The sequence below is a fragment of the Phalacrocorax carbo genome, chromosome 1 (assembly GCF_963921805.1).
Source record: "Phalacrocorax carbo chromosome 1, bPhaCar2.1, whole genome shotgun sequence".
Classification (NCBI taxonomy): Eukaryota; Metazoa; Chordata; class Aves; order Suliformes; family Phalacrocoracidae; genus Phalacrocorax; species Phalacrocorax carbo.
Genome location: NC_087513.1, coordinates 44476309 through 44489725, shown reverse-complemented (window position 1 = coordinate 44489725; position 13417 = coordinate 44476309). Strand labels below are relative to the sequence as shown.

At 39.4% G+C, this 13417-nt stretch overlaps 1 protein-coding gene across 1 annotated transcript in view; it reads right to left on the bottom strand.

The window, feature by feature from the left end:
• OTOGL (otogelin like) overlaps positions 1–13417 on the bottom strand; it is a 97857-nt gene extending 84440 nt beyond the window's left edge. The window contains 8 exon segments of the mRNA XM_064444181.1: positions 1594–1799; positions 2995–3116; positions 6341–6495; positions 7194–7292; positions 8985–9045; positions 11152–11200; positions 12295–12334; positions 13345–13417. Coding sequence (XP_064300251.1) covers positions 1594–1799; positions 2995–3116; positions 6341–6495; positions 7194–7292; positions 8985–9045; positions 11152–11200; positions 12295–12334; positions 13345–13417 — 805 coding nt within the window.

Below are 13417 nucleotides of genomic sequence, written 5' to 3'. Positions count from 1 at the left end.
ATACAAAGATGCCATTAAAGATGAAGATAAGGAAACAGAAAAGGGGTTTGTTTTTAAACTGTGCTTTGAAATGGAGTATTACATGCCTCTCAGCAACTTATTTATTTGGGGCACTGCAAATAGAGAGCATTCAGATTCTGGAAGACTTAGGATGGATGTAAGAGCTTTCCTTACACTACTGGGGGAAGTACTTTAGCTGGGGGAGATAACTCATCATCCCAAATGATTTATAAGATTTGGAAACGCTTAGGAAAATGTTGCGGTTTAGAAGTAATTTGAATTATCAGTCTGGTCTTGTAAAGAATCAAAACTTCATGCTTTGTATTTGCACAGAGTCAAGGCACCATGTTATACAGCTGGTTAAAGGTTAAAATGATTCATAGCGCTCTCTAAAGTACACTACAGTAATATTATAATTTCTGATAAAGAAAAATGCTAGAAGAAATTATGATGGTGAAGAAATGTAGCTCTGGAAATGAAGAAAGCTAAGAGCTGGAAGTCTTTTATAACAGATAATAAAATTAAAGAGACCAGAATTACTATTTTTTAGAGATCATGTGAATTCATTATCTCCTCCAAACTCCATTTTTGTCCATTATTACAGATCACCAGTTTTAACTAGGTATTAAATATACTCTGGTGTGCAGAAGCTAATGTGTGAAATGGAACTTACTGCCCTCACGGCAGAAGAGGTGTGAGAAGTTTATATTGGGCAGATTTTTAAAGACAATACAAAGGTAGATACACTGCATCTTCCTTCACTTAGAAAGTCAAAAAGCTGTTCCATCAACTGTAAAAAATGGGGGGAAAGAGAGAAAGGAAAAAAGTTTGTGAGATAACTTTTGTGACTTAAGAATATGCAGGGCCATGGGACTAGATTCTCTCAGCAGTTAATGGTAACAGTAAAACAGTCCTATCTTTGTTTCTATCAGAGACAGAGAAAAATATTCCTCATATTCTCAAGCTTTTTTTTTTTCTCCACATTAGTTGCAAGTAGGACAAAAGTCCTTATAGAGTATTCCCTACAGAGACTACAGAATATTCTACCAATTTAGCAAGTCATCTCTGCCTCAGATGCAGAATTGGGCAACTCCTCATCCTACAGGGTAGGTGGAGGCACATAATACACCATACCAACAAAGAGATATAAGAAACTCCCTGGCAACAGCTTTAAAATTTACATATGTCAACTAGCATTTCTATGATGCTTATATAAACAAATGATTCTAGATGGTGCTTTTTCCAAATATTAATATTTTGACTGTTCTCTCCTTCTCCCTCTATCCTTAAACATAGAGAAAAACCACAAGCATTTGTTTATCTATTTATTATCTGAAGGCACTTTCATCAGCTAAGATAAACATACCCCAAGTGCTTTGCTAAGCAAGAAAAGGCTTAAACATACATATAAATACTTCCTTGAACCGAGACTTTTCCCTTAGCGTATTTAATGATGAGGGAAAGTAGAGCAGATATTCTATTTTCTACTGAAATAACTGAAACAGGACTATGCCTTTTTACAGTACTATATTTAAAGTGAACACAGAAGCTGTTCACACAAGGTAAGGGTGTATTTCTAAGCTATTTACTTACTATTTTGCAGTATCAAGTCGTCATATTTATTGCCATTAAAATTTCCACAAAGGCCACAAGGTTTTCCTTTATGATCTTCTGTCAGCTTAATATAAATACCAGAGTTTCCATCCCAAGCAAGAGAAAAGCCAAAGGTAGTCTTCACCAGAATATAGTCAGCCAGTCTCTCAAGGAAAGCATTTCCAACTGTCTGAGGCAATATTAATCTGGAAAAATAAACAGCCTGCTTCAAAGATCTCAGATGACATGAGGTTAGTGCTAGAAAAATACCACATAAAACATCACCTTCTAACTCACTAAGCCCTTTTCCCCAGGTTTATACAGTCACTTCCATTCATTTCTTCATCATGTTTTTACTATCTTTTCTTCTCTTTACTTCTCTATATGGACAATCAAAAATGAATGCTTTTCTGCTGTATACCTATCAGCTGTACCAATTATAAGCCTGAAAGAATAGTGAAACTCCATTTTCAAAGCCCAGCATGGGCACATTGAGGAATACATGACTTCATGACCATGCTGCATTGCACAAGGAGCTATGTGACACTATGACCATCAGCAGCCCTTCTGGGCACGGGGTCCTCACTGTGTTATACATCTGCAAATGGAGGAACTTACAGTACAGAAAATACTATTGACCAAAATACTGTATATTTTCCTCCTTTGGCCAAAGACCACTGGACAATAATGTTGCAGTACAGACCTAATCCTAATCTTCCAAAGTTGCTTCTGTTGGGATTAACAGCATCACTGTAGCTATCAGTCTCAGATGCTAACAGCTATTGCATTACAAAGGGGATGGTGAGAACACCTTAACAACTATTTGAAGTTTTCTATACTTCATCAACCAGTGAAACATACTTATGACAGCCTTGGACTCATCTTTTTACTTATGAAAAAAACAACTGGTAAATTTGGGAGTTTGATGTACTGCAGAGATGTTTTGTGGAGTTTTTGCGCCAAAGGGGCAAAGGGGACTTAAGATCTTTGATTCAACTAATTCACAGTTTGCTAGAAGAAGATAATGTCTTACAGCAAATATAGCTACCAAGAATAAATAATGACTGCCTTGTTCAAAATGGTATCAGGATGCACCAAGGATTAGCTAGAACTGATGGAGACTTTGTCTGTACAAAGTAGGGATGGGTAATCATTAGGTTACAGCTGAGAAGTTCAACACAAGGTTCATGTGGGGAGTGCATGATGTCCTCATTCAGGTATTACATCAGCACCATTACATCTCCTCACACAAGAGCTCTATCAGCCCCCATACAGAACAGCAAGGGATTGGTAAATACATGTATCAAATTATTTTCTCTGGCTGGTGTAAAAAACATCAATTTCCCAAATGCCACACTATCTTTTTGCAACAAAATGTTAAAACCCACTTAGAACACTTACCTTATTCCTTCTTTTCTTACTTCATGTCCTGAAATAATTATTTCTTCTTGGTTTGAAAAAAATAAGCTGATGGACCTCTGACAAGTATATACCGAACCGTAACAGTGAGGACTGTTATGAACCTTAGAGGGGAAAAATACACACACAATCAGAATAAATGTTTGTTCCTGATAATTTCACACAATTTTTCATAAACTCATATATGATATTTTACATTTCTATGCACCAATCACTGAAAGAGCTTTACAAATAATACTTAGAACATTAAAAAATCATAATTACAAAGATATGCAAAACTAGAAGTTCACGCTACCCAATACTACTGAGAAATACAGGTACAGCAATTGTTTAATAGAACAAAGCATCACAATATTGTGTTTTAAATACTGGATGAATTACCTATGTATTTTATGTAGGTGAACTTCAGAGACACTGCAGTGTCTTATAACTTATAGGCTTATAACTGCCAATATAGGAGCTTGTTATTTGCAGTGAGGATACACCCCTATTGCTCTGTTTCTAGAGGTCTCATCTTCAAGAGGGGACTACAAACCAATAGAAAACCTCAGAGTAATACCAGCATTCTCCATGCCAGCTCAGCCTGGCACCCAGCTGAACTACAATATGCCTTCATGAACCATTCAGGATTTGTTGAGATTTGGAGTGTTCCCATGTATTACTGCAGGCATCTAACTTACACGGATCTGTTAAAAGCTGTTTCACACTGGCTTTCCAGCCCTGGTAATGGAGAAGGACAGGCTTTTCTGAAGTCTGCTTCTGCCCATTGCTATATAGCAAAGTGAGCCAGAGTATTAGTTTGAACCATATATCAGCTTCCCTAGTTTGAAAACAGCAATGCAAATACAAGTTTCAGTCAGTCAGAGAGAGATTTGCAAAACTGTGCCTCAGATATTGGCAATGTGTGACTTCCATGACTGCCCACTACTAGAGAGAGGTGTTAAACAGATCTCAGGCGCATGCTTCCAGAAATGAAGACCATGCAAGTCCTATTGCAGCATGTCAACAGTTGTATGGCAGTGAAGCAGATCTCACATTAAAAAATGTGTAATCAGACCTCTGAACAGGCACGATAAGCCAGCACAATTCGTTTTTACAGTTTGGCAAAAAGGAGAATACCCCTGAAGTCAGACTTCCTTTGCATTCCCAGCCTTCAGTGTGGCAGAGCACAACTTCTGCAGGATGGTCCTTTTCCCCAGAGACCACACGGCTTTCGTGGGCCAGGGCGCACTCTCAGGACTTGAAAACTTTGGGTTCAGATTTATTCTGATGATAGGGATATAGGTCTCCAACGTTTTGTGCATATATTCTAACCAGTCAACTGCTACAGTTCTGAATTACACTCACATGGTCTAAGTGAGTTTTAGCACATACCTACTCCAAAAGCTTGAGCAAAGCTTCAACAGCTTTCATTAATCTTAGTGGGGCTGAGCCACCCAAACCTGTGGGATACACTAGACTACAGTGCGTCAAAAGCCTGTGAGCTGATTTTAGACACCACTGAGGAGACAGGGGAATGTGTTTTGAATCTTAGATATCTCTCATTAGCTAAATAAAAATGTAAACAGAGTTTAGTTAGCTCAAATATGACTCTAGACTCATATGACTATGAGTGTGTGTTACTATTCGCTGAGGATGGGAGTTGCATTACCAATTTACTTGGCAGTGCTGTGAAGCTAAATCGATTAGTAACTAAGAAACATTTTGCCAGCATAGTAATGGAGGCTGTAAAAGTAAGGAGAGCTATCATTTTTGTAGAAAAGCTCTGTTGGTAAACACATGCAGTTTTAACACGTACTCAAATTAATCTTTCTAAACGGACACTTAATCCTGGAAGTAAAAACCGGTTAGTGTTTCTTTGAGTGAAATAAACCAAACCAGGAAAAGCATTAGAGATTTTACATGTATAAAGAAAATCATAATTAAAGACATCATAAATGTTACTAGTGCAAACCTGGCCCAAGACAGAAATATAATCAAGGAAAATCAAAATAATTTTTCTGTTTTTTCTCCGCTAGAGACATGGATTATTAAAGCCAGAGGACCATAATGTGAGGATTTGGCAAGGATCTTGGCTCTCCTTTGCCCAGTCTGTAGTAACTGCAGTGCTTCAACATTACTTATGACTTTTCTGAGTAAACTTTTTCAGTATTTAGCAAAACATGGCGTTTGTTCCAGCAGTTGAATGGTAGCTTCTCTCTTTCCAGAGCAACTGGAATCCACTGAAATATTGATTCTAGATTTTAATATAATCTTGGGCTTTGCTACAGCATTTTCTAAAAAATCCTAAAAGATCATAGCCACACACAGAATCCAAAGAATTAAAATGAAATCATGGAAGGCAGGTGTAACAACATGTCTATAACCTGAGTGAATAGAAATGGCAGTTTTAATGGCAGATTTATCTTCTCTAGATGCTATTATCTGAGGGGAGAGGAGGTCATGTGTTTATAAATGAAAACTAGTCCTTGCAGCAGAAATCAGCATCTAGGTCTGCCCTTGGCCCTGCAAGTACTGTGACTACCAGGGCTCAGAATTAGGACACCTTTTGTCCCATCTCCCATGCACAATCAGCACCAAATCCCAATCATTGTGTAAAAAGCAACATAATGAGCTCATACCCTCTCCCCACAGTAACCAACAGCCTGATAAATAGGGCATCTCCCTTCAAAGAAGGTATAGGTTTGAACTCTCCCTGACCCAAAGTCATCAAGTATGGATACTCAGCAATTTGACGAAATTACTAAAAAGAATGCCTTCCATACCTAGGCCAAGATGAAGGCTTTTGAGCTATTAATCTTTTCTGCATGACGTAGAGGTAATCCAAAATTAGAATGCAAATCCCCAGAGGGAACAGAGTTTTCCATGGACCAGGGACGTGGCTCCCCATAGTGTGACGATGGCCGTGAATCAGGGCACAGTACACTCTGGTGCCCCGCTATCAGGCAGGTGATAGCTGTTTGCACTTTATTCAGCAACTCAGGTTTTTTTACAGTCTGACAGCTGAAGTTTATTGAAGTTTCCAAGGTCTGCTTTAAGACCCATTTTTGCTCTCAGAAAGGAGAGATCAAAGATCGTTTGTAGGATAGGGGGAGTAAGAAATACTATTTTTAATATACTGATTCTGTTGATTATCATTTCATCAGTGTTTTGAGCCACTGCACAAAGGCTTAGACATTTTCCAGCAGCATAGCCTTATATTTAAGTAAACAATGCAATAGTTTGATCCATTTATTGTCTCTCTTCTTATTTCACTTATGATGAAAAGTAAGTCCTGTAATACAGGAATAGTCAGTGTGTTATTTCTAGCGTATGCTCACATACTTACCCAAACAGTGTACTGGGGTTCTGGAGTACTGCAGTCTTTTGCAAAAATATAGGAGCAGTTTCCTGGGAAGTAGTAGTAGATGCCATCAAATGTTTCAAAATTATACTGTCCCCATGATTTGCAAATCCCATATCGGTCCTTACCGGTGTTAGGTACTGGAGACAACACACCAAGTTTACAGCATGAACGGTAATAAAAAATTGACAGGTGTCACAGGCATCTACAAAAGTAAGAGCTCAGAAAGGAAATAAGAGCTTATAAAGGAAATACATAGCAAGGACAAAATATAACCTCATTTCTTCAACTTTCAATAAAGTCAGTGCTTTTTTTTAATCCTTAGGCTGCAGTTTTAGTCACGTGTGACCATCACAAATTTTGAATTTGCTTTAGTGGAGACCTTTTAATTATAAGTAGAAGCAAGGGATTTAGATCTACTGCAGATCCTGGAAGACAGTTCTTGTTGATCCCTGCACCCAGCAGGTTCTGGAAAACAGTGCTTTGAAATAGTTGGTAATTTTATTTCTGATAATTCACTGTTTGTTAGAAAAATGCAGTGAGTTTTTGGTTGTTTGGCTAACAATAAAAAAGCTGGCTAGTTACTGATGTACTAGACAGTCATCTATCTGTTATAGTATCTATGTATCGTTACAGCCCACACATTAAAATGTAGGCATTCCTGACGTTGCTTTATATATATCCCTAACACATATAATTTTAATCCTCTTAGCTACTAAGAGAATGACAGTCATACTACAGAGGAATCATAAATAAGCTGTTAAAGGTATTCATTTAAAAACTTGCACCTTAAATCTTACTTGAAGCTGAAACTTGACTCTTTTAGCCCAAAACTTACCAATTTGGCACCTGCTTCCTTGAGCCTGAAATAACTGACAGTCACAGTCACCTGCCTCTGTGCAGGCTGCTCCATTAAGGCACTCCTGAGGACATGAACCTGTAAGCAAGCGTATTAGCTTTTTAGTAGATTATATTGCAAATAGGCTGAGAGAACCTCATTAAATCTGTTTATTGTTAAATCATTAGCAGCTATATTAGCTAAGAAAAATTAACCAATAAGAATCTCCATTTTTAAAAGTATACTTAATCTTATCCTTTGTGTTCCTTGGTTAAAAGAGAAGCAAGGTTCTCTCTCGTTTGGTTTGAGACTTGTAAACTAACAAAGGAGCAAAAGGTTAACCTCCTCCCAGCAAACAAAAGGTCAAGTTCCCATGTAAAGAAACAAAATCCCAGTCCTGTTGGTCTCAAAATACACAGGACACAGATTATTTTAATTGACCAAATTCAGTGCAATTTATACATATGTTCAGCTCCTCCCTCCTAAGCATTACAGCAAAGAGTACATTCAGTTTATGAACAGTCCAGAATATATAATTTACAAAGTCAAAACCAATTATAAATAACCTTCCCCCATGCTAAAAAAAGACAGTTAAAAGGTTATTTCTGCTTCAGAGGTGACTGAAGTCAGTGACTTGAGATTCCATGGGAATGGCTTGCCTTATGCAATAATTAGTAATTGTTTCCAAAAGCAGTTTCATTAAAGGGTTCTATAGTCTGTTGGGAGGCTAAGACCTCACTGTCATCTACTAACCATTTGTTAGGGTGGCTCCAAATTATAGTTCCCCAAAAGTGGGGAAAAAAAGTAGTTGCAAAGCAATATTTCATCAGGTTTTGCAGATAGTTGCTCTCATTCTTGGTGAAGGTTTAAAACCCTGGATACAAATGCTTACAATCTTGCTGACGGAGATTAAAAAAGCATTGCAAAAAGCAGGAAGTAAATGAAATTAACAGGCCCTTCCACTCCCAGTGAAGCCATGGTAAAGCTGCTAGTGGCATTAAACAGGAACAAAATGGGACTTTTACAGTAAAGCATGCACAGAAGTTACCAATGATTAAGACTATCAGCCTTCACTGTGAAAACTCCTTTCCATGCTTATTTTCGAATTTTTTCCACTTAAGAATTGCTTTCCAAATATGCACAGATACTCTGAAAATACCAACAAAGCAGAAAATGTTGTTTATAGAACAACACTAATGTGGAAAACATCTTTGTTGTTGTTAGAATTGTGAGCTGTAAAATTACATATATTCATTTACATAGAAAAACATGACAGAAAGCACCTACCCAGGCGTATGTATTTTCCAAGAGGATACCAAAGTTCAGTTGAATACAATGAACTTTTCTGCAAAAGAACTTCTGTAACTTGGACCTGCTTTATGTGTTTGCACAATGCTTAAAGCCCTCCAGGAGTAGCTGCATACTTATTGCCTGAGCATCCTTGTCCCATTACATAACCAGTTACACACCTCTCAGACATACTTATGTCCTCTGCCAAGGCCAGAAAAAGTGGCAGAAAACAAAAATTGCAGTGAAACTAAATTTTTTTAAAAAATCAAAGTATTGCCTTAGTTAGCTGTTCAGATTTGGTTGTAAGGCATTATTTTGAAAGTACATTTTTTAACAGGAATTTTCCATGATTTAACATGAATAAAAAGAGATGGGACAGGGTTTTGTAGGGGACATAATGAGAAGGGCTTCCACAACCCACGGTAACACAGGAGAACTGGTAGGAAGGCAGCATTTTCAGGACCATCCCTCCCTCCTGCGGGTGAGGAGCATGGCACTGACCTCCTGGCGGACTCCGCGTCAAGGCCCCATGAAAGTGTGATTGAGGAGAGGCAGCTTGAATCTGTCAGAGGAACATAAAACATTGGGTTGGGACTTTAAGTACAGAAGAATGATTTGTAGCTCACCCAGCACATGGCACAACCATGGGTGCTGCAGGAGGGATTGGCACCCTGGACCAGCAGGGAAGGCAGTGACTGCAGCAACCAGCACCGTGGGGAGGGGGAAGCATGGCTTTTGGTGGGATGAGGAAGGATATGCCTGCCTTGTAGGATCACCGCTGGCCTCCTCTCAATGCCCTCCAGTGCCAGTGAACCAGCAGGGCTCCACCTGGGGAGTTCTGCATTTACATTTGAAAGGAAGAATGAGGGGATGGAAAGCCCTTGTGCTCTTTACACTTTGGTCAAATATCAACAGTTGGGGAGCTTGGAGATGCGACATCCCTCCATTTCCTCTTCTCCCCTAACTCATAATCTGTGTCCTATCATCCCACTGTGGCCACTCCAGCTGCAATGGATTTCATGTCCTCCTTGAGGTCCTGCATATTTGCATTTCAGGTCATCCCAAACAAAAGAGGAGGCAGATCTGGATCTGCTTCCTGTCTTGTTTAGGAACTGGGGAGCATCAGACTATAAGGAAGCCCTGTATCTGACCCAGCGCTCTGCTACTGCAGTTTGTCACGTCACATCATCCCTTCCAAGAGCTGATCCCACTCCAGGCTGAAAGCACTCTGGGGTTTTTGCCCCCACTAGTCTGACTGGAGAGTTTACCAGGGTGAAGTGCTGGGTAGTTAGGTATTTCCCTCTTACATTTATTCATGGCCAGTTTAAACCCTTTTGATTTATAAAGCTTGGCCCTTTTGCTTAAATAGCTCTTCTTCCCCAGGGTTTTTATTTATTCCCTCTCTGATGTACTGTGAGAAAACCGTTACCCTTCTGTGCTCTCCACAGATGTATACACCAGCCTCCAGCTGCACGACTAAGCAAAACAAATTGTTTAAGTCTTCACTTGTTAAGCTAATTTCTTTCTTCCCTCCTGCCACCAGTCATTCTCCATGTCTGGAGTTAGAACTAATGGATCTTTAAGTGAGTGGCACTGTGCAAGGAAGAGGTTAAGCTAAGTCTCACTAATGCCTCGTACAGTGACATAAAAACTTCCCTTTTCCAACTGGAAACACTTTGTGGGATGCATCCAAGTAGCACAATCTGTCTAAAATCAACCTGAAACAGACTTCGTTAGATCACTACCCAGAAAGCCCACACACCAAAACTATTCCTGGTCCCCGTGGCTCATTGCTAGCCAGAGAGGATCCTTTCCCTCCCTGCACAGCAAGACTCATTTCCATTTCCCCTGATAGTTACTCTGAGCTATCCTCCTCAGGAAAGCAGCTTTTGGCCTTTGCTTTATTTCAGGGAGGTATAGCATCCTTGCTATGACAGCACAGTCCTGCTGAAGGCCCTCTCTCCTGGGACACCATCGCTCCCCAGAGCCTGTGTCCCTCAGAGGCTCGATTCACCTTAGCACAGTGTTTCACACCAGCTACCTTCTGACCTAGTCAGGAGACACGTAAATCTCAAAGGGACTGTGAAAAAATCACCTGTGGTTCGGCTGCAGGCTCCCTGCAAGACCCTGAGGAGGGACTGCCGTGGGCTTCATGCCTGCCCCCATTGAACAGGGTCATAACCCTTGCTTGGGCTCCGTAGCCTGAGACACGTACCAGTGGGGGAATGAGATTCCCCCATTTACTATTAAATTTCAGTGCAACTTTGCTGGGATGTAGCGTTGAGGCAGTGGTGGGCCCAGGCAGTGGGAACCAGGGCCAGGCCGGAGCCACCACCGTACCATGTGCAGGAGGGAGCCTGGCTGGCAGCACTGCCACTGTGCCTCCCATCAAACACTAACAGCTTTCCAGGGCGCTCTGTTCACCCTCACAAAAGACAGAGGCGTTGCGGGTGGTTTTTTTCCATGTTGTGCATCAGTTGGTTTGTCAGGGTCCAGGCACTTTGCTGAGGCGGGGGGTGAGCAGGTAGGGAATAGCTACTCCTCCTCACTGTCCTCCTGTTACCGCAGCCCTTCTCCCCACAAAGGCTCCTTTGTAAGGACAGCAAAGGCCCAGAGCAGAAAAGGGGGAGGGTTTCTCCTCCCTTCTGCTTTTGGAGTTATAACCTACCTCAGCTGTTACGAGATCTCTCTTCTGTCGAGTTGCATTAAACTCGTTTCTGGAAGAAAACAAAAAGGATCTTGTATAAGCAAAGGTCCCTGGAGCAACCTGAATAAGCAGCTCCCCCGAGAGAAGTGTTTCTCTCTGATTACCATCACTTTATCAAAGAGGTCTTTCTCGGGTTAACATTTAAAAAGGTGCTTTTTCTTTTTTTCTCTTTTCGTGGTCTCATTTTACAGAGTTGGGCAGCACTCCGATCTCTGCTTGGACAGGAAAGTACCTGGAGCTTGTAGGGGAGACGTAAATAGGCAAAATAGGCTTACATGACAGGATACAAAATTGTAAAGCAGCTTCATATTTACTTGACTCTGCTGACTCAAGTGAGTGGCTGCGAGTTCCCCCAAGTGTTATTTGAATACACTGTGATGGTACTTTTAATAGCAAGAGATGGCTCTCCAGTTGTAGCTGACTTAAATTTGTGATTAAGTTTAGAAGCAAGGGCATCAAACTATAAAATGTACTTAGTTTTATCAACAGTCCAAGATGGCATATAATTTGATGTGCATGTGTGTTCACTAGATGTATTAGAGGTCATTAGATAGCCGAAGCTACATTCAACTGGATGCTACCATTGAAATTGATGGCATAGTTCCCATTTAATTCAATGGGATCAGGAACATTCCCTAGTTTGGGTTTTGTTTGGATTTCAGCTTCTACATGAAAACTTGTATTGAAAATGTTTATTTTAAGGCTGTATAGCACTTACTTTTCTGGACTTCACATAGCAGCTAGGATTTTATCATGCAATTAAAACTGTAGAAGGATACTCATTTAATGTATTTTTCCAGTCATGAAATCATGATCTCATCCTGGTTTCATTCCATTATTCCTCTAAGCTTTCTCAAGACCATAGAAGTATCATTTTTCATACGGACTTCCTCCATTTTTCAAACAGAGGACCCATGGCCTTTATGTAAATTCTTTGAAAAGAGTCATAAACGTTCTGAAAGTGTGTTTTACATCCAATGTACATCCACATGACATTTTACCTGTCAAGTTCAAGGCTATATTTTACTTTTTAACTTGCACTGCGTCAAACTTATTCATTCTGTTCTGTATGTAGGGCTTGACAAATAAGGAATTAAAACTTACCTTGAAGTTCTTCTCAAAAGAGAAAGCTTGCAATAAGATCCTGTAGATTAAAAAGTCATCAGGTTAAATATTTTTGCTACAGCCTCACTCTGCACTTGGCAAACAACAGTTTGTCAAGTGTAAAACACCACTATTGGATTTTGTTCTTTACTGATCCTAAGATTTCCAGAACATCTTTACACAAACTTTTGTGTACATCCCTTCCAAGGGATGTAGAACTACATGCTTTGCTTCCTTAGAGTTTGATTCTCTCAAGTACTCATCACCTGCAAGTTTCCATGGTCTCAGTTCTGGTACATGCTACCAGGACAAAAAGCAAAGGGCACACAGTTCTTCAGAGGCTCAGACCAAAACTGACAAAATACAAGAGGTCCTCAGAGCTATCCAGAATCAAACTTCTAGGGTGGTTACCTATAATTTCTGAATGTTACTTGTAAAATTCAATTGCAATCCACATAAAATTCAATTGCAATCCACATAAAATACACTAGAGTCCATGCTTGAAAAAAAAAACCAAGCAAAACAAACAAAAAACTCCTTTCTCAAATTGCCTTAGAAAATTTTGTAACTGCTGCAAGAAATCTACAAGATCCATTTGCATTACATAGAAAATAGGATCATTTCTATAACCAGAAGAGCAATTATTTACCCTAGCATTTTAAAAATGCTTAAACAAACTGCAGGTGCAGTCTGATCAAACAAAATCATACCCCACTGAAAATCATTATACACTTACTCATCTGGCAGTAATGGCAAGAAAGCCAAGAAACTTAAATTTTATTCCTAAATAATTGTTTTGTAACAAATTCAGACATAAAAATGTATCTTTTAAATAAAATAAGAGCTATATTTTAGTTTGTACACCTGTGAGAGAGAATGGCGATATACAGTTTTTTAACCTCTGTTAAAAAACTTTTTCATTTATGAATTCCAGCAAGGGTCAAAAATATTGCTTTATAATGACAGAAGAATAAGAAGCCTTATTATTAAAATATGTATAAAAATATTTTTAAAGTTAGTAGTACTACAAAAATAGAATAAAGTTCTTACCTTGCAAAGAGGACAGCAGTGAATGAAGCAAGAATACACTCCACGGTATCATCAGCTTTCCCACGATGTTCAT